The 27,218-nt window shown below is 39.4% G+C and overlaps 4 protein-coding genes and 2 long non-coding RNA genes across 8 annotated transcripts; 5 read left to right on the top strand and 1 right to left on the bottom strand.

Moving 5' to 3' along the window:
* The first annotated feature begins 5,567 nt into the window (after positions 1-5,567).
* LOC105389040 lies at positions 5,568-8,462 on the top strand. The gene is made up of 2 exons (XM_038120452.2): positions 5,568-6,229; positions 6,868-8,462. Exons 1-2 carry the CDS (start codon positions 5,677-5,679, stop codon positions 6,936-6,938), a joined length of 624 nt encoding a protein of 207 aa, XP_037976380.2. The 5' UTR covers positions 5,568-5,676; the 3' UTR covers positions 6,939-8,462.
* A 753-nt stretch (positions 8,463-9,215) lies between these two features.
* LOC105398697 lies at positions 9,216-12,939 on the top strand. 3 transcript variants are annotated; one of them, XR_007266986.1, is made up of 5 exons: positions 9,216-11,317; positions 11,450-11,559; positions 11,653-11,878; positions 12,058-12,310; positions 12,402-12,939. It is a non-coding gene; the product is annotated as an uncharacterized LOC105398697 (long non-coding RNA). The 3 variants fall into 3 exon arrangements; XR_007266985.1 differs by having other exon boundaries at positions 9,216-11,559; positions 12,058-12,157; positions 12,250-12,310; XR_007266984.1 differs by having other exon boundaries at positions 9,216-11,559.
* A 311-nt stretch (positions 12,940-13,250) lies between these two features.
* On the top strand, positions 13,251-14,847 carry LOC105380057. Its single transcript, XM_048625298.1, has 2 exons — positions 13,251-13,357; positions 14,475-14,847. Exons 1-2 carry the CDS (start codon positions 13,251-13,253, stop codon positions 14,689-14,691), a joined length of 324 nt encoding a protein of 107 aa, XP_048481255.1. The 3' UTR covers positions 14,692-14,847.
* On the bottom strand, positions 13,352-15,636 carry LOC125489424. The gene is made up of 2 exons (XM_048625292.1): positions 15,173-15,636; positions 13,352-14,433 (listed from the first exon to the last, which is right to left on the bottom strand). The coding sequence occupies exons 1-2, from the start codon at positions 15,593-15,595 to the stop codon at positions 13,690-13,692; spliced, it is 1,167 nt and encodes a 388-aa protein (XP_048481249.1). The 5' UTR covers positions 15,596-15,636; the 3' UTR covers positions 13,352-13,689.
* Positions 15,637-16,383: 747 nt separating this feature from the next.
* On the top strand, positions 16,384-17,590 carry LOC125489434. The gene is made up of 2 exons (XR_007266988.1): positions 16,384-16,863; positions 17,255-17,590. It is a non-coding gene; the product is annotated as an uncharacterized LOC125489434 (long non-coding RNA).
* A 2,158-nt stretch (positions 17,591-19,748) lies between these two features.
* On the top strand, positions 19,749-23,250 carry LOC125489522. The gene is made up of 3 exons (XM_048625535.1): positions 19,749-19,854; positions 20,327-21,951; positions 22,999-23,250. The coding sequence occupies exons 1-3, from the start codon at positions 19,749-19,751 to the stop codon at positions 23,248-23,250; spliced, it is 1,983 nt and encodes a 660-aa protein (XP_048481492.1).
* The last annotated feature ends 3,968 nt before the right edge of the window (positions 23,251-27,218 follow it).

Here is a 27,218-nt window from a genome sequence, read left to right as displayed (position 1 = left end):
GAAATCAGAGAATTGTGTGGAAGACCGAGACTTAATTGCAGAGTTCTTCGGAGTTCACAATTTTCAGCAGAGCACTGGCTCAATCTCGCAATCTATTTCGAAAGTTATGAACGGAGTGCAATACACTTTGAAATCGCCGGGCGAAACTGGACACAATGTGATGAAATTAGAAGTATATTCATACGCGAAAATAAGCAACTTAGACAGGTAACATTGGTGGAAACACGCCACATCGATCCACTGGAGATGGCAGTGATCAAAGTAGTTCACATGGTGACCAAGCAGGTCACAAGTATACCAAACGTTGTAAAGGATCAAAAGGAGATCAGCTCCTGGAATATTTTTAACAGTACTAATTGGTTCAGTTCAAAGTGGAAATACTTACCGTTAAATCATACGCACATAAAGGCTGTACAGAGATTGTTTCAAAGACAATTGTGTGACATGGCTTTTTATGATTTTGTACAAAAATATAAAAAAAAGTGATATATTATACTTTAATTGTGGAGTAAAAGATTTAAGTGATTATTATTATAATACTGATCAAAGTTTAAGAATAGCAGGTGATTTGATTAATTATCAATTTAATAATGATCACAATAAGGTAAGAGATATTTAAATGATTTGTACTGTATAATTGATAAATTAATACCTAAAAAAAATGTATGTTTATATTGTCTCCGCCAAATGCTGGTAAAAATTACTTTTTTGATGCTGTAATTTGCATTTTTCTCAATGTGAAAATTCAGCTTTCGAAACTATTAAAATGTTGTTTGGCGGCGACACGATGAATGTCAAAGTTAAATTTTTAGATGATGCTATTCGTTTGTTAATCGTACACCTGTAATTGTGTTGAGTAACAATGATATTATATTTCCTAAGGATGATGATGTCTTCCAAGCCGATACGGCTACGGCGACTGCTAATGAAGATTTAGGCTTCGTTGGTGTGCCCGGATGTGGCTTATGTAGCCAATCTTGGCGGTAAATGTTCGACCGCACATTTCACATTTCAGTGAACCATTTTCGTAATTGTATACGATAGCCGCAGGTGGTCTGGCTTTTAGTTCGTCTCTTCTTGTGTCCAGGTCTGTTCGCCGCTGCTCCTCAAAAGTGAAGACATTTCCTTGCACAAGATGTCTCCATTTTGGGCGTTCAGCTGCAGTCTCCTCCCAGCTGTTCGGGTCTATGCCGCATCTCTTCATGTGCCTTTTCATTACGTCCTTGTATCGAAGGAACTGCCCACCTCGCTTGCGCGTGCCTTCACGGAGCTCCGAATAGAATACGCGTTTCGCGAGCCTGTCATCGGACATGCGGGAGACATGACCACACCAGCGCAGTTGTCGTCTCATAAGATAAGCTTCGATGCCACCAACCTTAGCCTGACGCAACACCTCTGAACTTAACGATAACTTTAATCAGCCTTAACCTAACGTTCTCGGTGACAATATTAAAACTAAATAATAAAAAAAAACGTAGTTAACAAAAGCAACAGAACTAATAACACTTTTCAATTAAAATTAACCAAACAAAAATAAATTGTAAAAATTATCTTCATTGTTTTAATAAACTTAACGTTAACTTTAATCAGCCTTTACACTGTCAGTGACAAATTGACAATCTTAAAACTAAACATAAAAAATATAGTTAACAAAACCAACCTAAATCCCAATCCAAATTTGGAAAAAAGAAAGAAAATATAATGTTTTCAAATCATAAATTTAACATAAATCAAGATTTGGGATTAATCTGAGTCACAGTTGTGGCAAACATAGCTAAGCCCACCTTCTGTGCACTCTTCGTGAGCCCATAGTTTACAAGAGGCGCATTGTATCCACTTTTCTCTAGATCTGCTCTCTGAATACGGTGACATACAAACAAGGCAGAAACATTCCTCTTCTTCTGATGATGATTCCTGCTGTGTATTATTTTTTGACCCCTTTGTGGTGATTTTCCTTGTTTTTACTCATCAAATGTTTTCTTAACTTGCTTAGCTTTGGTCCGTTTCATTCTTATTTCATGTTCCATTCTTATCTCTTCTTTCTCGGGTGTATGAGTGTAAATAGTTGACTTCCTGAGTTTTCGCCCTTTTTTAGATTTCCTTGGAGGAGCTTTTGGTAAAGGTCGTATTTGTTCTGCTGAAAATACTTCATTATCTCTCAAACACATTGGTTGAGCACTTGTAGATGGTTTTGGCGAAGATTGCTGAACACTTATGCTGCTTTGACATCTAGGTGGTGTTTTAAAAGCTTGCGATTGCCCTTCAGCAATATGTTCCTGTTCTGTTCTTAGGACTGGTGAACTATTTATAGCATAAAATTCAACCGCTGTCTCTACCGGTGGTTCATTACTCAAGATAGAAGGCGATAATGGCGGCGTTTCATCTTCAGTTGGCCTAGTATTAATTATAGGAGCAAACTCAGCCTCTGTTATATTTTCGGGGTTTGGCCTATCTGTTACAAATGCAGGCGCAAAATCGTGTTCAGTAAATAGATTCCGATTATATGGGTAAATTCCCGTTTTACGAAATCCAGCTTGAATGTTTGATGGTGTAAGAGCAACTGGCATAGCAGACGCTACAATACCTGGGATGTCATAAATTGACATTGTCTTTCCTGGATTGTTACGCATCCATGCATCAGAGGTTGAATTTATAGCTTTCTTTAAAGGGCCGTATGCAGATCGATCAAGCGGCTGGAGCTTGTGTGAGCAATGGGGAGGGAAACTTAGTAAGACAATGCCATAGACCTTGCAAAAGTCCAGTGAGTTAATATGTATGTACGACGAGTGGTTATCGAGCACAAGTAACACTTTATCACAGAATAATAACTAGTACCAGGTACAGAAGTCCATCTTCGCAATGGCTTGCAAAGAAATATGACTCCATCCCATAAGCAATAAGATCTAATTTAGATCGCGTTCCAGCCGCACACGTTTTTATTTACTTACCTACCAATTAATTTTTGAGGGAATATGCGCCTTATTTCACTGGACTACGGTGCATAATAAGTTATACGTGGTTATACGCATTGAAAAAGAAGCCACCTTAGGGTTGCCTCAGCACCACAGACTACAACGTTTACTAAGCAACGGACTGACTTTGTAAAAAGAATGTCATGTTTTAAAACAAAATTAATTTGAATTTAGAATACAAAGCTATTCCAAACTTTTTTTCTATTGAAAATAACCAGTAAAAACAATAACAATTTCATAGTTAAGATATTTTGAAGTACATAAAATATGTATGAATCTAAGTACCTAAAACATTCAATTTTGTGAAAACATGATTTTTTTTTCGTTATTATGCATATAATTTATGTTATGATACAGAACGTGTTAGTTTCGTTAAGCACTAATCCCACTCAGCGCACATTTTATAATCGATTCATTAATACATTTTGAAGGTAGTTGTGTCTGTAAATTTAATACTTAAACGAAAACAAAATTGGAATAGACTTTGTTCAACATGGAGAAAAAAAGGGTTTGTAGTTCGGATTAATTTCATTTCAAATAAGGAACGTACTCGTAGAAGAAATCAATAAAATACTTAGATTAGTTTTACCTGTCAGCATCTTTTGGTAATCTAAAAAAAAAATTGGATCACGATCCGTATTTAAGCAATTAAATACGGCACAGTATTTTGCTGTTTTTTTTCTTTTTATGTCCATTTTTCTATTCATAAATTTTAATAAATACCTAAATACGACATTTATAAATAAATAAAATAAACTAGTACGAAATAGGAACAAATAGCGCGCGCGTGTATCGTCTTCCGCTTGCGGCGGCCGACTAGATTCGCCCCCTCGATGGGGCAGGCGCCAGGCTGGCGCCTGCGCCGCCCACGCGCGGAGTGACACAGGCCTGACTTTATGTAAAGGGGATGCATTTTTATATTTTTTAAAGTGCACCAAAAAATTTAAAAATGTCTTGTCTTGCATCCAGCCAGAGGGGTTTTCACCTCCAGCAGATCCTACGGGTCCATCTCTAACAAAATGTTCTTGAAAGCGCACTCTTGGAAAGACGAAGAAGGGAGGAATGACATTTCCGATGGCATTCCACGCAAAGGCAACTGTGACAAGTGTGCCTCTTTCGGCTGAAGTCACAGAACCCACTTGTCTAGCACACCGCCTTGCTACCACACTATTGGGCTTCTGTACTGTGGTAATGCCTGTTTCGTCGGCGTTATATATATCTTGTGGCCCAAAATTATCGCGATCCATGACGATCGTCAGATTATCATAGAAAGCATCTACGTTGCTTTTGTTGAAGCTAGTCGCTCTTGAGAGGCTTGTAGCTTGGGCCGCCCGTACTGAAAGCTCAGGGTTTCTCTTCATACGAAACCATTCTTCACCAGCCACCAATTTGTCATCCCAAGTACGGGGTCGTTCCAAATTATACTTAATGGTAAGTTCGTATGCTAATTTTAGTACATCCTTTTTCGTAAGGCCGAAATATATATCTGCACAGCGAATCAAGTATTTTGAAAGGTCCCGCTCTTGCTGTTCATTGAAAACTCGGTTGTGTGCATTGTACCCCATGTCTTGATTTTCTTCTCCACCAGATGCATCTCGCTTTCTTACATACCTTAAGAGCGAACAGTGGTTTACTCCATGCTTCTCCGCAGCTGTCCGCAATGAATATCCTGCTTTTACCTCTTCATAAGCGTTTTTGTACTGCAACAAGTCGATCTGCGCCCTCAAAGTCTTCCTTACACGTACTCTCGGCATCTAAAAAATAAGAAAATAATATGAACTCATTGTTTCAACCGTACCCACAAATATCGTTTCAACCGTACCCAACCACTCATTTTTACTAAAACGAACACACCTCAAAAAAAAAATAACCTACACAACAACAAATTAGTGTTTCCGAACCCATACAGCCTTATTATAAAAACTTAACTTAAACCAGGTTTAAACCAGGACCAGAAAGTCTTGGTTTAAACCTGGTCTAAAGTTAGTACAGGTCAAGACTAACTTAAATTCACAGACCAAAAGAAACAACGTTTCAATCAACAACATCAACGAATCTGCGAGTCTGCGCTGAGAACAGTGCCATCGACCAATCGGCGCGCGCGATTCTGCGGGCCGAGAGCATCCGGCGCACGAAGATACCGCCGACTGTCAGCCGAGCCGCCGCAGCCGTCAAAGTCGCAAACGCAAAGTGCAAAGCAGAAAATTCAACTCACGCCGCCATTTTTCGGTTGACATCGAACAATATTTTAGTATTAGTGACTATAACTGCTAAAAGTTAAGTGGTGCAATTGTATTTACAACCAAAAATGGATTTAAAAAAGCTAAAATCCGCAAGGGGCTTCGTAAAAGGTACCATTACACGTTTATATAGCTTCGTTAGAAATGAGTTGTCACAGTTGCCGCTAGAAACTTTGAAACTTAAATTGGATAAAGTAAATAGTGCATTTCTGGAGTACGAATCCCTCAGCAAAGAAATCTTGTGCATAGATCACGAAAATTCTGAGGATTTCGCAAGTGTAGAAGACCAGTTTAATACGATTGCCACCATTTTAAACAAAGAGATAAATTCACGGTCACCACCTCAGATTCCAGCGGCAACTGTACCTTCAACTCCAGCTACAAGTGCAATAAAGTTACCTCCTATAGACATACAAACTTTCACAGGTAAATTCATAGATTATGTACCATTTATAAACATATTCATGTCACTAATTGACAACAACAATAGTCTAGATAACATCCAAAAACTGTATTATCTCAGATCATTTGTGAGAGAAGAGCCTTTTGATCTCATCAAGAACCTGCCATTGGTAGGTGAAAGCTATCAGGAAGCTCTTAAACTCCTTAAAAATAGATATGAGAATAAGAACAGAATTGTCAATGAACATATATGCAACCTTCTGGATTTGAGGACCGTAGGAAAATCAACAGCAGGCAACTTAAGAGAATTTGTATCAGCTATTAGGCAACAAGTAGCCGCCATAAAAAATCACAATCCAAACATCATATACTGGGATCACATACTAACATGTATAATTCTGCGCAAATTAGATGGTTATACGTCTCGGGCATATCAACTCGAGCGGGACCTGGACGCCGAACCCAGCCTGGAGGATTTACTCTGCTATCTGGACAAAAGGGCTCTGGCGCTGGAGGCCACCGACCAGGGTCTTCACCAACAACAACCCCAAGCAAGATACGGGAAGGTAGCAGCACACGCAGCCGCAGCTGACAAGCCGCCAACCTGCTTAAATTGTAAGTCGACAAATCATAAGCTATTTAATTGCAAACAGTTTCAGTTGATGGCGAGCAAGGAGAGGATAGATTTTGTTAAACAAAATAAGCTGTGCAATGTCTGTCTTGGTGCGCATTTTTCAAAGTGTAGGTTTCACTTCAGATGTGCTGAGTGCAAAGGACCCCACAACACTCTGGTGCATTACAATGAGCCTGCCCTCGCACCTCCTGTTACTTTAACAGGCAATAATAACAGTAATGTACTTTTACCCACAGCTAGAGTGAAGGCTATTGCAAAGGATGGTACAGAGGTTCATTTCAAAGCACTACTGGACAGTGGATCTCAAGTTTCAATAGTCACTTCAAAACTAGTCCAGCTCTTGGGTTTAACTCCCAAACAAAGTGCCACAAATATAATAGGCATATCAAATGCAAAGAACCATTTGAAATACTGCGTCCCGTTGGAGATTCATTCACTGAAATCAGCCTTCAAGACCACAGTAACCTGTCACGTCACCGATCAGATTACCTCTCAACTGCCCCAATCTAAAATCAATTTAGATGAGTTACAGCTTCCATCTAACATTGAATGGGCAGACGAGCAATTCAATGTGCCAAGTGACATTCACATGTTAATGGGTGCCAACATAATGTTTCAGGTGCTACTGCCGGAGAAGAGCAGTGTGACTCCTGCCAACAACAGCGGGAAGCAGTCGCCAGCTCAGAATGATCTGCACATCTTTAACACACACTTCGGCCACATCATCGGAGGGAGTCTGCCGACAGGTTCCATTAAGGGTCAAATATTATGTAATAAGGTAGAGCTAAAATGTGAAATGGATCTCAATGAAACACTAGGCCAATTTTGGACAAATGAAAAAGTACCTTAAATATTTTCAGAGAAGTCTCCAGAACATGAGCTCTGTGAGCAAATATTCCAAAATTCAGTAGAACTCAAAGATAAACAGTTTCAAGTTCCATTGCCCTTGAAATTACCTCTGTCTGAAGTAAAAGAGACACTAGGTGATTCATTTAATTTGGCTCTGAAAAGATTTCATAACTTAGAAAAGAAATTAATGGCAAACCCAGAGCTATTCATGCAATATAAACAATTCATACATGAATTTTTATCTCTTGGTCATGGTCACTATGTCGACATTGAGATGTATGACATCAATAAACAGGCAGCTTACTACATGCCTCACCATGCAATAATTAAGCCAGAGAGTAAAACAACAAAAGTACGCTCGGTGTTTGATGCGAGCATGAAAACAAACAAAAAAGTATCATTGAATGACTTACAGTTGAATGGTCCTGTGGTTCAGAGAGATCTATTTGATATTATGCTGTTGTTCAGATTAGGTAGGTATACCATTACCTCAGACATCAAGCGCATGTTCAGGAACATCCTGGTAGATCCAGCGTTCACATCGCTGCAAAACATTCTCTGGAGGGATGATCCCAGTCAACCAATAAAATGCATTAGACTAGATAGGGTAACCTATGGTCTCAAGAGTTCGAGTTATTTAGCTACTAGATGTTTAATAGAACTAGCTAACAGGTATGAGAATGAATATCCCTTAGCTGCATTCATACTAAGGAACAACACTTATGTCGACGACGTGTTGTATTCTCACAATGATTTAGCCACAGTACGTGAAGCTAAACAACAATTATGCTCGTTATTGAGTTTAGGCAGTTTTAACACTCATAAGTGGTCCTCCAACAACGAGTTGGTTTTGTCAGATATACCATTGGAGGATCAACACTTTGACAGTATTGATTTGCAAAAAGACAACTACAATATGAAAACCCTAGGTCTTCAGATTAATACTAAGGAGGATAATTTTATCATAACTTCACCAGGAACGTTCGATACAAATCTACTCACAAAAAGAAGCATACTTAGTTATATAGGTAGGTGCTACGATCCGATCGGTTTCATCAATCCGATAATAGTAGTAGCAAAATCAATAATGCAGAAGTTATGGATCAACAACACAGATTGGAATTCATGCCCTCCAACTGATGTAGAAAGGGAATGGATCCAATTCACCGAAGACTTAAGAGTCATGGAACCAATTCAAATCAATAGAAATGTAAGGTTTTCAGACGAAGACACAGTGGAGTTGATCGGGTTTGCAGATGCATCCAGTTCCACGGCACACGGTTGTTGCATCTATCTGCGAGTAACCACCCCAACAGGTAATACCACGTTACATCTACTCTGTTCTAAGTCTAGAATAAACCCTATTCAAAAAAAGGGGATGACAGTGCCAAGGCTCGAATTGAAGGCCGCACTATTGTTATCTAAATTAATGTCGAAAACATACGACACATTAAAATTAAAAGTTAATGTGAACAAAGTTTACTTATTTAGTGACTCACAGATTGTCCTAGCATGGCTCAAAATGGAATTAACGAATTTACAAGCATATGTCGCAAACAGAGTAAATGTAATCCGTCAGCACACCGTCAGCTGGCAATGGTTGTATATTAGTACTGATAATAACCCAGCTGACCTCGTAAGCAGAGGCGTCAGGCCGCATGAGCTGTCAAGTTGCGAGCAATGGTGGCACGGCCCACGTTTCCTGAATGACAGTGAGTATAACTTTCCTATTACTGAAACGAACACTTCATCTGATTTACCAGAAGTGAAGCACTGCTTGGTGCTCTCCAGCGACCACGGGTCTCACACAGGCCCGCTCGAGTATGTGTTGGAGCGCTTAGTCAGCAATTGTTCTGATCTTAGAAAGATGGTTAGACTCTTAGCATACATATTGCGATTTCTAAACAATATGAATAAAAATAAAACTAAAATAAATCACGACTATTTGTCTAGTGCTGAATTAAATTCCGCTTTAATGCTTATAATAAAGTACGAACAACATAAATATTTCGAAACAGAGATAGATTCTTTGTGCAAAAATAACAATCTAAAAGGAAACTTGTCAAATTTACATCCTTTTGTAGATAACGAAGGCCTTGCACTTGCCTTGGCACTTGACCATGCTGATATAACTTACAACCAAAAACATCCAGTTATATTACCAAGAGAATCTCACATTACTACACTGCTTATTAGAAGTGAGCATGAAAGACTACTGCACGCAGGCCCTAAGCTATTATTATCTAGTTTAAATCAAAGATTTTGGATTTGTAATGGATTATCAGAAGTTAAAAAAATAACTCACAAATGTATTACATGTTTCAGACAAAAGGCTACGGTAGCCAAACAACTCATGGGTTCATTACCGGCTAGTAGAGTAACCTCTACCAATAGAGCTTTCGTGCGAGTAGGTGTAGACTTCGCTGGACCTATCGATGTTAAATTGTCACGCGTAAGACGTTCAGTAATTGGAAAAGGTTACATCTGCGTTTTTGTATGTTTTACAACAAAAGCTATTCACCTCGAGCTAGCTTCAGATTTAACCACCGACACGTTTCTCGCTTGCCTGCGAAGACAAATTTCGAGGAGAGGTCTTATGACTGAAATACATTGTGACAATGCTAGCACATTCAAAGGTGCCAATAATCAATTAAACGAACTCTATAAGTTGCAAAACTCACAAAATCACCGTCAGCAAGTTTATAATTTCGCTTCTCAACAGGGTATTCAATTCCATTACATACCATGTTATTCAGCGACGTACGGAGGTTTATGGGAATCGTCCGTGAAAAGTACAAAGTACCACCTGAAAAGGGTGATAGGTAAAAATGTGTTAACCTACGAACAGTTAAGTACTGTGCTGTGTGAAATCGAAGCAGTCCTCAACTCTAGACCGTTGCTACCCTTGACCGCTGACCCAACTGACTACTCTTACCTTACACCAGGTCATTTTTTAATTGGTAACGTCTTAATGATGTACCCTGAAAGCGATATCACTAATATCCCACAAAATAGATTAAAGTTTTGGCAAATTTGTACTCAAATCAAACAATCATTTTGGAAAGTCTGGCACAAAAACTATTTAAATGTATTACAAAATAGACCTAAGTAGAAATTTGATGTATGTAATGTTAAACTAGGTAGTCTAGTTATTTTAAAAGAGGACAACACACCTCCAATGATGTGGCCCATGGCCAGGATTGTAAAACTCTTCCCCGGGCATGACAGCAAGGTTAGAGCTGTAGAAGTGAGAACTCCTAATAATAAGTCTCACATTAGGGCTATAAATAAAATTTGCATATTACCTATTGAGGATAATATTTAGTAAGTAATTAATTTTAAGTACCTACTTGTTAATGTAGTTATAATTCAACCTAGCTTTGATGTTATTGTTAAACTTGTTTGTTAACACCATTGTTATTATTGTGTTTTATTAGATAACTACATGTGTAATTTCCCTTTGTTGTTAATACAGTATAACATCAGTTGTTAATATACTTAATGTTGTGTTTTGAATGTTATTTCCAAATACGTATAGGTATATTATTAAAAAACCATTATTGTAAAAGTAAATTGATACCTAAAGGTGTTAAGTACATAGGCACATAGTTATATTTCATACATTTATTAAGAAAAATGTTATTTGTTTTCTCATCTTGTGAGGCCGCAGCATGTTGGCTAGCAACATTAATTATCTATGATTATTATCTATGTTTTCTATATTTCATATCATTGTCTATGTTCAACTTCCTCTTCCGTTTCTGCTCTTCACACGAAAATACACGGATCAATCACAATTCCCGTTTATTATTACTCCCACGAGCTTCAAGCACCCCCAGGGCCTACAAACCAACCACATACAGTCCACTCCGCTCCAACCGTCAATTAGAAAAAAGTTATGTAATACAACATGAGCTATTATAATTAAATTTTATTTATTCTTATCTGTTTAATTAAATCTGATATAATAATATGCAAAACTTCGTATATTTTTTGTCCAAATTATCTTAACTTGTTATTATACATAAAGAAAGAGAGTGAAACGAAACGGTCTTATTTTAGGAGCGAACCGCGAAGGCGCGAAGTCTTGAGTCTTGGTACTTGTGGTTGGGAAAGCAAGAAAACTTTGTTGTGGTTTTATAAATTATATTCACGTACACCGTATCTATTATGGATGCTCATAAGAAAAAAGGGCGGAAAACTGGAGTCCCGAAGAAAAAGTAAGTGTTACCTAGTAATTCTTGTGTTCCCATTATTTTTGTCATTATAGAATCAAACAAGTGTACCTACTTCTACAACTCTACTTGCATTACGTACCTTATTTGATTACTTATTTCTTTCTTGAATTGTAGGAGGTATTGAGAGATATAATTGCTCAAGCGGCACATATCATTGAAAATAAATCGACTAATACATCCATAAATATGGCGAAAACCAAAGAGTGGAAAAATATAACTAGAAAGTAAGTAAAAGTTTGTAAATGCAATACCCAGGTATATTACATATATGTACAGTAAATAAGAGATATACTAAGCTACTTGCTATTTTCTTTCAGATTAAATGAACTAACGGGAAAGGGAAGGGGAAAATCGGAAATAAAATTAGCCTGGAAGAGGATGAAGCTGGCGGCCAAGGCCAACGTGTCTGCACACAAGCGGGCACAAACAGCAACGGGAGGAGGTGAGAAGCCACCTTCACCTTCCGCAGAGGACCTGGAGGTGATGGCCATCGCTCCTCAAGATTTTATAATCACTTATAATGATTATGACAGTGATGCCATGGTAAATAACTATTTTTTTAAATACTAAGGCATTCTTCTGCATATCATCCCCAGTTTTACTGAAGTCTATAATTGTTAATAGACACACCTGCCAACTTATCTATCCTACTGTGATCCTACTACATTTTCATGCAAGGTCAGATGGTCACTACCTGGTATTAAAGTTTGCTTTACTTTTAGGTTCTACCTGTGCCAGTGCAACCTTCACCAGTGCCAGTACCAATACCTGGTACTAGTTCAGAAGTTCCTCAAATATGAATTGTACGAGTAGAGGAGCGAGGTAAAATATGTTACTCCTAGTCGCTATTCATGATGATAATTATGTACCATTAATATGATTAATCTATATCTAAATACTCTTATTATTTTCAGAAGAACCTAACTATGTGGCACCTGAGGAAAGCAGGGCCAAGAAAATTAATTTAAAAAAAAAGTAAGTTGAAATTCCTATTTACATATTTTTTTTGGTTTTTATAGGCCATGGGCCATGGCTTATCAACATTTATGTGATGTTTCTGTTCCAGAAATATCAGTGTCCAACAAGACATTTTAGACAGTAATGCCCAATGAAAAAAAGACAAATGGAGATGATGGAAGAGGAGCACCTACTAAAAAAAACTTTGCTAGAATTAAAAAAGTTCAATTGGAGTTGCGTTTAAGGTGTGTCCAAACATAAAGCGGCATTCGAGCGCGGCTGCCGCGCGCGGCTTGCCGCGCTATGATTGGACGATTGCCGCGCGCGGCAGCCGCGAGCTACCTGCCGCGCGCGACGATCGCCGCGAACGGTGTTAGTGTTGGTTCGCCAGTGGTTGTGTGTGGACGGACGTATTTTATCAAATAAAATGGATAATGAAACAGCAATTCGTCTTATTGAAATTTATGGCTCCCATAGTCCATTATGGGACACTAGACGTAAAGAATATCACAATAATAATGTGAGAGAAGATCTATGGGATGAAATAGCAAAAACATTCGTACAACCAAAAGCAGCTTTAAAATTGAAAATGAAAAGTCTTTTGAGTTCTTATAGAAGGGAGAGAAACAGAGAAAAAACAAGTAATGTCACCGGTTGTGGTAAGTTTAATCTTCTTACATTTTATAACAGTAGGTACTTATTAATAAATCTCTGGCTGTTTACATTTTCACTATACTAATTCTTAATTATCTCTAAACGCGTGGACCGAGTTACATGATTCAAACTGATAAAATGGTTTTAGACCTAGACCTTTTATTTGACACCATAATCATTAAGATATCTCAACAAACAAAAAAATCTAATTTTCAAGTTACCCTCGCGATTATCCAACATGTATGAAATGCGTAATTCAATTCTTTAATAAGACACAAAATCAGCTTATGTTTTAGTTGTTATAATGTTCTTTTTTCTGTTGCAGGTAGAAACGAGGCCTATAAATCTAAATGGTTTGCTTATGAAGCATTTAGTTTTTTACATGACAGGAATAACCCTATTGATGCAGTGGTAAGTACCTATTTCTTTTATATTTTTTTTAGACTATAGCATTCCGCCAGCGGCTTCGCCCGCGTGGTCTGGTTGTTTTTTTATAAATTATAACCTAATGTTACTCAGTGAAGATGTAGCTTTGTAATAGTAAAAAAAAAATCAAAATCGGTCCAGTAGTTTTTGAGTTAAATCGTAACAAACAAAAAAAACTTTCCTCTTTTTAATATTACTTTAGATGTAACGGCCATATTATACATACACCCCGCATACTGCAAAATCTATGAGATCAAATAATGCTAAGGGGCTGTTTATTAATTTTGGCCATTTTTTACCTAAGGTTATGCAATTATTTAATATCTTTCTTGCCAATCAATTGATCCGTTTGTCATAAAATATCTTGACAAAAAAATACGAATATCAGAAGGAGTGGTAATAAATTGATTTGGAGTAAAGGAAGCTGTTTCAATCGTCGAATCATTTGTTTTTTTTAATAAAGAGTCTCTGCGAAGGAAGTTATGCAAGTGAACAGTAGCTAGAACTATGGTTTTGGCTGATTTTGGGCTTAAAATCATTGTACTTCTCAATACTCTAAATTTTGCCGACATGATTCCAAAAGCATTTTCTACTACTCGGCGTGCTCTTGATAGTCTATAGTTGAAAATCCTTTCTTTTGACCCTTTTGAATGAATTCCTGCAAATGGTGTCATCGAATGTGTGCTTAATGCAAAAGCTTGATCTCCTAATATTACATATGGTATTTTAGTTATGTAGGGTATTTGTAAAATTTCTGGCGCTGGTACATTAAGTTGATTATTTTCTACCTTTCGATACAATTCGGAATGTTTATAAACTCCTCCATCTGAAATTCGACCTTGGCTTCCTATGTTAACATACATAAAATTGTAGTTTGCGTCTACTAATGCTAATAGCACGATACTAAAGAACTTTTTATAATTAAAATATTCAGTGCCGCTACGAAAAGGAGCTTGAATATTTATGTGTTTTCCATCTAACGCCCCAATAGTGTGCGGAAAATTCCATTTTTCCTCGAAGTCTTTAGATACTGCTTTCCAATCTTGCTCTGACACTGGTAGCTGAAAAAAAAATTAATAACGTTTTATTTATTTTGTTTCAGGATTGTGGCTCACCCTCAGAGCCGGGTAATACAGAACAAGCTATTCCGGTACAAGGCATTTCAGAACAAGGCACTTCAGAACCAGGAACTTCGGAACCAGGAACTTCGGAACAAGGCACTCGAGACCAAGATACAAATACCAAGAAGCCAAGAAAAGAAATGCCCGCTAACAAGAGGACATATCAAGAGTCAGAGTATGATGCTGAAAATCAAATGATAGAAGAAGCATTAGAAGTAATGCGAAAACAAAATGACAGTAGTAATGATCCTTACGTTGCTTTTGGCATGCACATAGCAGCCGAACTAAGAAAATATGATGCCACTATGTTTACGAGAGTCAAACATTCAATAAATACTATACTATACGAAGCTGATATGGACCTCCTCAATCAATCATCAACACAAGAATATAACGTTGAAAACAGACGAGGATATTTCACTTCACAGTTTACCGATCATGACTCATCATCTTCTAGTACGTAACATGGGTACTGGCCTTACACAATTGATTCGCGATTTAGACACGGATGTAGATTAATATTGTGAATTAGTTGAGAACAACTGTGATTGACGTATGATGATTGTGTTGTATTTAATTACTACTTAATTATGAAAATAAATAAATTAAAAATCTGTAGTTTAAAATATTTCACCAAATAATAAAAATAATATAAGTAATAAAGTTCATAATAATTTACCTGTACCATGTCCTTAAGAGCTCTCACTATGGCATCGCACACTTCTGGAATTATTGTTGATATTGTTTGCTTTGATACGTGAAACGTGTATTGTAGGCTGGAATAGGAGTCTCCTGTAGCCAAATAACGTAACGTTATTGCAAGTCTCTCCTTCGACGTTATTGCCGTTCGCCAGTGAGTATCCATTTTTTTAATAAATGGATCTACCAATGTATGTATGTGTTCGAATTCTTCCAAAGATAATCTTAAAAACTGTGGCGTTCGGTAGTTGATTTCGTAAAAGATCCCTTTCAGATTCTTTGTCCTTTGTTGAAAGAGTGGTCGCATCCAACACTGCCTTTTTTTAATACACTTTCTTTTATTCCTTCTTCTACGTAATTTACGAATAATAAGCACAGCAACAACACACGCGGCCGCTTTCATTGTAGTTTGAATAAATACGAAATAAAGAGCGCGGCGTGTCTCGGACATGCCGCGCTCTTTATTTCGTGTGTTGTATAATATCCATATTGTTGCTTTCCCCCATTGTCATTTTTTTTTCCACCATGTTCCCCATAAAATGTTTGTCCCTTCAAAAATCGGAACTGGAATACGAGGTGTCCATCAGAGGTACAGTTCCAGCGTCCAGTATTGTGGAGCTGGCTATAAACTTTCCCTCTGACGTTATCCTCGAGTCCGGTTTGGATGCTTACAGGGTGTGTTCGAGGATTTTTCTAAAACACAGGCCAATTTTGAGTGTGTTACACCCGGTAAAGCACTTTTCCAGCGGACATGGAACTAGAACTAGTCGAAAATAGGATTTTTTTTATTTATTTTGCATATTTGACATTTTTTTTTACTTTTTTTAAACATCAACATTATCTATACGTATATTTTCAACAGGTGACATAATAATAATAAATTGTGAAAGTATTAGTCATTTTTTGATATTTTTTTAAAAGAATGACTTTTGTTTTGAATGGTTTGCGTTAATAATCTAATATGATTTTTATTGCTTAGTTTGAATGTGGAAGTATGAAGTTGAAGATTGAATGTTTTTTTCTGACAGGTATGTATGAAAGCGTAGTATTTTTACATTTTATTTTTATTATTTAACCGGATTTTATTTAGGATAAAATCCTTTCCGTGAGACGGGGGGTAATGTAACGTTGTAGACGTACATGTCTTTAATTAAACATATTTTTAAACTGAATATAGCCTATTTTCTTATTTTAATAATTAACTTTATAATAAATAAATAAAAACATTAATTAAACCTAATACCTACAACTTAATAACATTTTAAAACATAACTTCTTTTAAAGTACATTCGCACTCAAAATACTGAAACGTAATCTGTAGTCATAAACAGTTTATGGTAGAAATTTAGTTTCATAAACCTGCCCACATTTTAATATTGGTAGAAATTTATTGTTCATAACCTGGTATTATTTTTAACATTCCGTGACATCGTGACACTTTCAACGGCTGTCGCCGCTCGCTAGTCATTCATTAGCTTTGCCATCACTGGACTCGAACGTACGCTTGCGCATCTAAATAATAATTGCTTTCGCACAATCATTGCGACTTAAAAGTAAATTTTTAAATAGATAGTGCACCTTAAGTGTCCTAACCGTTCCGGGTCCGCTATACAAGGCGCTGCTGGCTCTGTGTACCTGTGTTTTACATAAATCCTCAAACCCCCATATTGGGTAAGTTGTGAACAAATGTTATTTATTTTAATTTGTGTGCTAACTTTTCTTCTTAGCTTTTGAATTGCTGTTTATTGGCGGTTACGGTGTTCAACCGACCGTTGGAATATTCCAGTGGTCGCATTTTGAATACCGTATCCTACCTTCACCTTTTTAATATTTTCATTTTTTAAACTTGTAACTTAAATATTTCTTTTTTATTTGCCTTCTGCATTCATTATCTTTTGTTAAATTTAAAGCCTACTTAATTCTTCGCAATTGTAAACTCCGTTCTGATTGTTTTCACCACGGCACCGCTTGCTACATAAGTACTTACCTACAATGCGTTGCCGTCGGTGGTAACACGGAACGTTATGGAATCATTCCTAACGTATTTCGTTGGCCATTCCAGGGTTTCAGTACGGGATTTAAGAAGATTTCAGTACGGGATTTAAGAAGATTTCAGTACGGGATTTAAGAAGATTTCAGTACGGGATTTAGAAGACCTAGGCTTCGCTTCGCTACCTACTGCTGCATCACCCTCTGCTTCGCTTCCGCTTCGGACCTACAGCTGAGCACGGCGACCTACAACCCTGCCCGTGGCTGACGACCTGTTCCACCGGCATCTGACCATCCAGGGGAGTGCTTGAACTACGCAGTGAAATCAGATACTAGGCCGACACACCACGACCCGTTCTACCGACTTAGGTGGCCTGCGGCCATCAATAAACTATTTTCGTTGGACCTACCTACCTCTTTTATTTACCTCCCAGTAGGGACGATAGGTAAACAGGTAGGGAACGTCACAATCGGCAAGGAGACATTGATTTCGTCATTCCTTGTCCAGCTCTGTTATGTTAAATCTACAGTAATGTGCTACGGAATGTGGTTTTTCGCAATTTCGTACAGTGATATAACCCGAATACGCTTGCTGTTGCCCGAACACAGGATTCGAAACCTCCGTTTTCGTTGCGTATCGTCAAATGTCACTGTCAAAATGTAAGGCAAATTTGTTAGTTCCAAAAGTAGTATTTGTTTTTTCCATGTTAGGTGGAATTTCACCAAACGCTAAACGTATTTAGTAGCCTGTCATACGTCTGTCAGTTTGGTACAAAATGTATTTAAAATTTGATTTAAATACGTTTAGCGTTTATTTCACTGGACTACAGTGCATAATAAGTTATACGTGGTTATACGCATTGAAAAAGAAGCCACCTTAGGGTTGCCTCAGCACCACAGACTACAACGTTTACTAAGCAACGGACTGACTTTGTAAAAAGAATGTCATGTTTTAAAACAAAATTAATTTGAATTTAGAATACAAAGCTATTCCAAACTTTTTTTCTATTGGAAATAACCAGTAAAAACAATAACAATTTCATAGTTAAGATATTTTGAAGTACATAAAATGTGTATGAATACCTAAAACATTTAATTTTGTGAAAACATGTTTTTTTTTCGTTATAATTTATATTATGGATATAATTTATATTATGATACAGAACGTGTTAGTTTCACACATTTTATAATCGATTCATTAATGCATTTTGAAGGTAGTTGTGTCTGTAAATTTAATACTTTAACGAAAACAAAATTGGAATAGACTTTGTTCAACGTGGAGAAAAAAAAGGGTTTGTAGTTCGGATTAATTTCATTTCAAATAAGGAACGTAGAAGAAATCAATAAAATACTTAGGACGTCTTGCACAACAAAGTTAAATAAAATTAAATCTATGACCTCTTGCTCTGACATTATACTGTCAGAGCAAGAGACAAACTATTTAATTTTATTTAACTTTGTTGTGCAAGACGCCCTTAGATTAGTTTTACCTGTCAGCATCTTTTGGTAATCTAAAAAAAATTAAATTTGGATCACGATCCGTATTTAAGCAATTAAATACGGCACAGTATTTTTTTGCTGCTTTTTTTCTTTTTATGTCCATTTTTCTATTCATAATTTTTAATAAATACCTAAATACGACATTTATAAACTAGTACAAAATAGGAACAAATAGCGCGCGCTGTATCGTCTTCCGCTTGCGGCAGCCGACTAGATTTGCCCCATCGATGGGGCAGGCGCCAGGCTGGCGCCTGCGCCGCCCATGCGCGGAGTGACACAGGCCTGGTAGAAGCTTATTATAATAGATTAGTTTATATTTAGATTGTTTAATATACATTTATTTATTTATACTATATATCTGTATTAAGTTATTATATTATATATTTATTTAGATATATTATTATATATTTTATGACATTATCTACGTATATGTGGGCGTTTTCTGTATATGCTCAGAATAATAACTTTATTAATTTCTAAACGTAAATTACTATACTAGTTATGTTCCGAATTTTCTGAACGCATCCTAACCTACGACACTCTATCTAGATGGTTCAATAGTTCATTTGTAGTCAAGTTCAAAACTAACTTCCTGTAAAATACTGAATTGATTTATACTTTGAAATGTATTAGATTCTTGAATTTATGTTAAAGTAGCATTTTAATTATTGCCATTCAATTAGAAGCCATAATATTTTAAGATGGGGTGTCGTGGTGTGTTTAGTAGCAGTACCTTTCCAGAATTGCCGGTCGGCTTGCTTTGCTTTGCTTTCCTTCTCTAGGCCTGCTTTGCTTTGTGAGTGGTGGTTGCTGACTGGGTTACAAACCTCCATAATCTCTTCACTAGTGGCTCCAAGTAGCTGTCGTGCACGCAGCGGCCACACCCTGGTAAACCGCGTCGACCCGCGGGCTAAACCTAGTGAAGGGGACTGTGCACACTCCGGTAGACGCAGTTATTTAGGGTGATCCCCCGATTAGTGCATGAAGACTATGTTGGTGTAGGAGGCGGGCACCGTCAGTATGACATACGTTCCGGCTGCTATGGCGATGTAGCGAAGCAACGTGATATGCTCAGGGCGCATGCTGGGATCTATTTAAGTGCATGCGGCCAATCACTGCAACCTCACCTTCCCATCAGTCGTATCGGCTCCCCGATCCACTGGTATCAGGAAGGTGAAGTCGAGAGAGGGGGTTTGCACCAGCGCAAATGCTTGCCCACTAAAAATGTTCACGCGCGGATGACTCTTGCCACACAAAGTGGATTACGAGACTAAAAGTCCTGCGGCGATCGGGTGCTGGTGGTGAGGTAAGGGCCTTGGTGGGTCAGTGCTTTAGCTGGCACTCGGCACGTAGGCGGTCAGACGAGAGTGGTCGCTCCCGAAATCGACTGAGGCGGGAGGACGGGTTCGGCAGCACGTCTGATGACAGAGCAGCCCTATTTAGGATCGCACTGCTCTCCCCAATCCGGGGAGGGGCCTAGAAAAGGTGGCCTATACATTGTCCGTCTCACATCTGCTCAGATGTCATACCGCGGGCATCTGTCACCAACTCTTATGCGGTCGAAATAAGAAACATGGAAAACAACCAACAATCGGAGCATGGAATGTTCGGACTCTCCTGGATAATGAATCCAACCTATGTCCAGAAAGGAAAACTGCTTTAATTGCAAGAGAGCTGTCCCGGTACAACATTGATATAGCTGCAATTAGTGAAACCCATCTTAACGAAAGTGGAGAGCTGCGCGAAGAACTGGGTGGATATACCTACTACTGGATCGGAAAACCATCTGGGGAGAAGGCAGTAAGTGGAGTAGGATTTGCTATCCGGAACCAGATTGCGAAGTCTCTAGTGGAAGTACCTAAGGGAATTAATCACCGCGTGATGACACTTCGTCTTCAAATCTCATCTTCGAAGCACATGCATCTTGTTAGCGCTTACGCTCCCACTCTCAAGGCCTCAGATGAAGATAAGATTAAATTCTACCAAGATCTACGCCACGTTCTAGAAAGAGTTCCACCACAGGACAAAATCATGCTGCTAGGTGATTTTAATGCTCGTGTCGGCACGGACTATGATGCATGGGAGGGGGTCCTCGGACGGCATGGGGTTGGGAATTGCAACACCAATGGGCTTGATCTCCTGACTCTGTGTATGGAGTTTGGCCTCTGTCTCACCAATACATTTTTCCGGATGCAAGACAAATATAAGACAACGTGGATGCACCCTAGATCAAAGCACTGGCACCTCATAGATTATGTCATTGTTCGTAAAAAGGACCTTAAAGATGTTCTGATCACAAGAGCAATGAGAGGCGCACAGGGCTGGACAGATCATCGCCTAATTAGGTCAAAACTTAAACTGTCATACAAACCACCTCGAAGAGCAGCTCACAAAACACCAGCAAGACTAGCATTTACAAGACTCGTTCACAGCAAAGAACTTCAACAAGCGCTTGATACTGATTTCGGTGCCAAGGTGGTCGATATAAACTGCTCGTCTGTAAATGATGGTTGGTCTTCGCTAGCATCGAACCTTCATGGTAGTGCTACAAGAGTCATCGGTAAACCTGAACGGAAACACCAAGATTGGTTCGACAACTCCGACACAGAAATCCGAAAACTCGTGGAAGATTATAGAAAATCTCTCAATAACCGATCAAATAATAACGATCGTCAAGCGGTTCACCGCCAGCTCAAGGCAAAAGTGCGTCAGCTGAAAGATAAATGGTGGACAGATAAAGCCAACGAACTGCAGCATTTTGCTGATACAAACCAAACAGGTAAATTCTTCGAAGGCCTACAGACTGTCTTCGGTCCTAGATCAAAAAGGACAGCACCGATATTCTCGCAGGATAAGAGTTGCCGACTGACCGAACAAAAAGATATCCTAGCCCGCTGGGCGGAACACTTCAATGAGGTCTTGAACCCTATTGCGCAGACTACTGACATGTCTTATATAGATGCCCTCGAATGTCTACCAACGAGTGAAAATCTTGCTCATCCACCAACCTTTCAAGAGTTCCATCTGGCAACCAAACGTCTCAAAAACGCCAAAGCACCTGGAAATGACAGTCTACCTTCAGAAGTGTTTAAATATGGTGGCCCAAATATTAAAAACAAATTGTTTGAGCTCATAAAGAAAATCTGGCAGTCTGAAGTAGTGCCACAGGACTGGAAAGATGCCTCCATCTGTAAACTTTATAAAGGCAAGGGCGAAATATCTGACTGTGGCTCTTACAGAGGCATCTCCCTTCTCTGTACTGCTGGAAAGGTGCTAGCACATATAATTAATACCCGCCTTAGCAAACTCGCAGAAAAAATACTTCCAGAGACTCAGTGTGGCTTCCGCCCGTATAGGGGTACTGTAGACGGCATATTTGTAGTTAAACAAATACAGGAAAAAAGCCAAGAACAGAACCAACCCCTATATATGTGCTTCGTCGATTTGGAAAAAGCATTCGACCGTGTGCCGCGCAATGCTCTCTGGACCGTACTAAGGAAAGCTGGCTGTCCTGAGAAATTCATTAATATAATCAGACAGTTCCATGATAACATGAATGCCAAGGTCCAACATGAAACCGAATTCTCAGATCCTTTTCCAGTGTCTAGCGGGGTTAAACAGGGTTGTGTTATGGCGCCAACACTATTTGCAATATATTTTGCGGCTGTTATGAACGATGCACTGAAACAATGCAATGACAAAATAGAACTCACTGTTAGGACAGACAAAAGCGTGTTTGATCTCTCTCGATTCAGGGCAAAAACTAAAATTCGCAAGCTCTCTGTCATGGAAGTCCTCTATGCCGACGATGTGTGCCTGATGACAGACTGTCTAGAATCGCTTCAGAGATGCATGGATTCTCTGCACAACTCTTGTTGTAAATTTGGCTTGGTCATAAGCGTCTCAAGACACAAGTCCTTAAACAACCACCTAGAGGTCTTGACGCCAACCGCTCGTCAGTACAACTGTGCGGAAAACCCCTAAAAGAAGTGACCAAATTTCAATACCTTTGTGGCGACATCTATAATGAATACGCGCAAGCATAGAAGTCAAGATATAGATACAGCAAAGAGATATCAAGGACGACCAACAGATGGCATGGAAGAGTGAAAGCAAAATACCAAATCCTACATCGCGGTATCTAAGAATTACAGCTACTCAGTATATATACAGATATCGTCGGGCAGTTGCCCACCAAGCTAAACCGCCCAGCTTGGTCGGAGGATCCTCCCTTTTCAATGGAGGAGTGGCAACACCTTCGCTCCTCCATATTGGTGACCCCTACAACCTGAACACGACCTGATGATGACCATGCAGAACAGCAGCAGCAGAACATCTTCCACCATGTCGATGACCTCACAGACTATCAGCAGACCTTCCAGCAGCTACAAGATGAAGTCCAGCAGTACCATCACCCCCACAGCATCCTTCAGCAGCCACCCGAGTCAACCAGCTTGCAGATTCCATGGGCACCGTGACCACCAGCTTGCAGCGGAAATGCGCGAGCCTGGTCACACCCTCGAGCAGACAGACTGCAGCGACCTTGCAGTGCACTTCGGCCAGCCGTAGCAGCGTCGGTCCAGGGTCCACCTCTCCTGGTCGAAGAAGCATTGGGGCAACGCACCGGAACAGTCGTAGCAGAGCGATCCTTGCAGTTCACTTCAAGCCGGTACGATCGAGCGGCAACTCTCCCGGTTGGAGCTGGATTGGGGACATCGCCACGCGCCTAACCATGCACTACTCTTCAAGCCGGTACGATCGAGCGTCAACTCTCCCGGTTGAAGACGAAGTGGGGTTACGGCGAATGAAGACCGCAGATAGTCCTGAAAGGCGGACTAGCGGCAATCTGGCCTGGTGAACAAGACGTATCAGAAGCACTGAAGAATATCGACCTACGGTCTCGGGGGAGAGTGATGTGGCGACATCTATAATGAATACGCGCAAGCATAGAAGTCAAGATATAGATCCAGCAAAGAGATATCAAGGACGACCAACAGATGGCATGGAAGAGTGAAAGCAAAATACCAAATCCTACATCGCGGTATCTAAGAATTACAGCTACTCAGTATATATACAGATATCGTCGGGCAGTTGCCCACCAAGCTAAACCGCCCAGCTTGGTCGAAGGATCCTCCCTTTTCAATGGAGGAGTGGCAACACCTTCGCTCCTCCATACCTTGGTAGCCAAATCAGAGATGACAACAGCCTCGCGTCGGAAATACCTGGACGCATAGCTAAGGCAGCAGCCACTTTCGGCAAATTAAATAGTCGTGTTTGGAAGTCACATGACCTTAAACTGCAGACTAAACTTTTGGTGTACAAAGCGCTTATTCTTCCCATCTTACTGTACGCTGCAGAAACCTGGTGCCTCTACAAACCAGACATTAGAAAACTGGATACATTCCATATGAGATGTCTGCGCTGTATTCTGCGCATCAAGTGGCAAGACAAGATCCCGAATACCGACATTCTTCGTCGTACTAACATGCCTGGCATGGAGGCCATGTTGATAAAGAGCCAGCTCAGATGGTGCGGACACGTCAGGCGTATGGAAGACTGCAGACTACCTAAAGCCGTGCTCTACTCAGAGCTCAGTCGCGGGAAACGGAACCGTGGCGGGCAGTACCTGCGCTACAAAGACGTGCTCAAGCGTCACCTCGTTGCTTGTGGCATATCACCGGAAAATTGGGAGGAACTAGCTGAGATGAGGCCAGAGTGGCGTAACTCTGTCCACAAAGGCTTAGAAAATTTTGAAAAGTCTCGACTTCAAGACCTTGACGTGAAACGCCACTCTCGGAAGACACGCCCTAAGCCCTCCTACAACTATACATACAACAGGAGGGGACAGCTCTACTGTGCTCAGTGTGACAGGGTGTTCAAGACGAAGTTCGGACTTGCCAGCCACATAAGAGCACATAACAGAGTGTAGCAAGAGTCGCTGTTGTCGGATACGACGAAGAGGACATCATCATCATCATTTTAAGATAGTGTTGTAATTAAAATATTCAGAAACTATTAATTAATTTGACCTGTCAAGACGAAGACTTATTGTATGAAAATATTAAAATACAGGGTTATTGGTGAGTAGACCTGATCCTTTCAGGAGGTGATAGAGGAAGGCATTTCTAGTCGATTATACCCTATAATGCATTATCCGAAACTTAACCATTTCAAAGATATTTAATATTTAAAGATTTTTTGAATTTTTGCCAAAATTTCATGTTTAAAACCGAAAATAAAAAAAACTTGCCATATTTCAATACTTTTTTTGTTTGTTTAGCATTAGTAACATCTTAATAAACTAATTAAAATAATCAAATGTGCATTATTCGACTTAAATTAGACACAATACCTCATAATAGATAAACATTTTCAAAAAATATTCAAAACCTAAAAACAAATAAGTTAAATTAAAAAAGAATTTCATATAACAATTTTTTGTGCACTTCAGCTTAAAAACATTGTCAACTTATAAGCTTTCAAATGAGATATTTCAATATCAAATCGATTTAGGTATCACCAAGATATGGCCAAAACAATCAGAGAAGGCGGACAAAATTCATCAGAAAAACTAACAAAATTAGCGCAATTTAAAGGTAAAAAGTGTGATGGTTTTCAGTCCTGTTCATCTTAGTATGGAAACCCCTGTTGAGTTTCCTCCGCCTTCTCTGATTGTTTTGGCCATATCTTGGTGATACCTAAATCGATTTGATATTGAAATATCTCATTTGAAAGCTTATAAGTTGACAATGTTTTTAAGCTGAAGTGCACAAAAAATTGTTATATGAAATTCTTTTTTAATTTAACTTACTTGTTTTTAGGTTTTGAATATTTTTTGAAAATGTTTATCTATTTTGAGGTATTATGTCTAATTTAAGTCGAATAATGCACATTTGATTATTTTAATTAGTTTATTAAGATGTTACTAATGCTAAACAAACAAAAAAAGTATTGAAATATGGCTAGTTTTTATTATTTTCGGTATTAAACATGAAATTTTGGCAAAAATTGCAAAAATCTTTAAATATTAAATATCTTAGAAATGGTTAAGTTTCGGATAATTCATTATAGGGTATAATCGACTGGAAATGTCTTCCTCTATCACCTCCTGAAAGGATCAGGTCTACTTGCAAATAACCCTGTATATGGGTTTCTTATAAAATATATAGGTATTAATTCACTTGTAAAATCATAAAATGAATATTCCCATAAATTGCATTGTTAATAAGTTAAGTTAGAATAATTCAGTATTTAATTGACCTCTGGCTATAAAAGGCCGAGGCGGCCATTAGGATGCTCTCTTTTACCGAAGATCTTGTGCTGTGTGAATATATTGAATCTGAAACTGATCCCAACTGGTCTTTCATCTCGACACCCACCATCCCAAGAGAGATATCTCCGACAGCAGCGGTGGGATCGACTCAACATCTCGATCACGCAACCATTCGGGTGGGGAAAACAGAGCTTCAGCCAATATGGAGCCGGCGGCGGCGGACGCCGAAGACCCAGGCGGGCGAATCAGTTCCCGAACACGGCAAAGAATGGCGGTGACGACGAGAAGACGCCGCTCATCTACAGACTCCTACGACGATCCACGTGGACCAGCGACTACAGGGCGTGGACCGGCAGCTACAAGGCGTGGACCGGCGGCTGCAGGGCGTGGACCGGCGGCTGCAGGGCGTGATCCTGCGGTTACAGTACGAAGATCGGCGGCTGCAGGACGAAGGGCGACGACTGCAACGACCGAACCTCCGGCTGCAGCAAATCATCAACCGGCGCGGGCGGCGGCGGCGGTGGAGCGACCGACGCCGGAGACAAATCGGCCGGCATCGGCGGCGGCGGCGGCGGGACGCGATGCAGACCTACTCGACGGGCTGAAGGCGGACGACACGACGTTCACAATGAATCAGGGAATTCCGGTACGCTGACGATGTCTCCAAGTGGCGGGCGTACACCTCGGACCAAGCGATCACTTACGCGGAGTACGCTACGACCGCGTGGACGCTGTTCAAGAGGGTGCGACCAGAGGCTGCCGATGAAGAGGTCATTGAAGCTCTGATTACAGGTATTTCCCAGGACTATGTTCGCTCTGACCTTCTGAGAAATACTCCTAAGTCATTATCTGAGTTAGTGTCTGTTATGAGAACCTTTAGGAAACGTAAATTAGATGGTGGTAATGTCCCTAAATTTGATAGTAAGAAACCACGTGGTGCTGAACCAAACTCTATTAGGCACGACTTGCATGTAAAATGTTATAACTGTGATAAAACGGGGCATAAAGCGCGACACTGTAAGGAATTACCTGCGTCACTGACTAATCTAAAACCTAACCTATCTCAGTCCCCGCCATTTCCAATGCGGTCCGCCCCAAAAGTAACTTATTCGGCGGATAATAATAATAACAAAGTTCATGAATGTAACTATTGTCACCGCAAAGGCCATATCGAGAAAAACTGTTTCCGGCGTCAAACAGACGAGAGAAACAGGTCCCTAGCTAAATCGATAAACGTGTGTTCTAATAATTCTCGAAGCAAAAT

Source organism: Plutella xylostella, chromosome 14 (assembly GCF_932276165.1).
Source record: "Plutella xylostella chromosome 14, ilPluXylo3.1, whole genome shotgun sequence".
In the NCBI taxonomy this organism is placed as follows: domain Eukaryota; kingdom Metazoa; phylum Arthropoda; class Insecta; order Lepidoptera; family Plutellidae; genus Plutella; species Plutella xylostella.
Note: the sequence above shows the minus strand (reverse complement) of the source record. Positions and strands in the feature narration are given on the sequence as shown.

Coding starts and splice junctions, on each gene's coding strand:
- LOC105380057 (XM_048625298.1), top strand. CDS start 13,251: ATGTTCTTTTTTCTGTTGCAGGTAGAAACGAGGCCTATAAATCTAAAT. Junction 13,358..14,474: donor ATAACCCTATTGATGCAGTG/GTAAGTACCTAT, acceptor ATTTTGTTTCAG/GATTGTGGCTCACCCTCAGA.
- LOC125489522 (XM_048625535.1), top strand. CDS start 19,749: ATGCTCAGGGCGCATGCTGGGATCTATTTAAGTGCATGCGGCCAATCA. Junction 19,855..20,326: donor GATCCACTGGTATCAGGAAG/GTGAAGTCGAGA, acceptor ACCTATGTCCAG/AAAGGAAAACTGCTTTAATT. Junction 21,952..22,998: donor TTCTCTGTACTGCTGGAAAG/GTGCTAGCACAT, acceptor ATGACCATGCAG/AACAGCAGCAGCAGAACATC.
- LOC105389040 (XM_038120452.2), top strand. CDS start 5,677: ATGTCACTAATTGACAACAACAATAGTCTAGATAACATCCAAAAACTG. Junction 6,230..6,867: donor GCCGCCAACCTGCTTAAATT/GTAAGTCGACAA, acceptor ATAATGTTTCAG/GTGCTACTGCCGGAGAAGAG.
- LOC125489424 (XM_048625292.1), bottom strand. CDS start 15,595: ATGAAAGCGGCCGCGTGTGTTGTTGCTGTGCTTATTATTCGTAAATTA. Junction 14,434..15,172: donor CTCTTAAGGACATGGTACAG/GTAAATTATTAT, acceptor TTTTTTTTTCAG/CTACCAGTGTCAGAGCAAGA.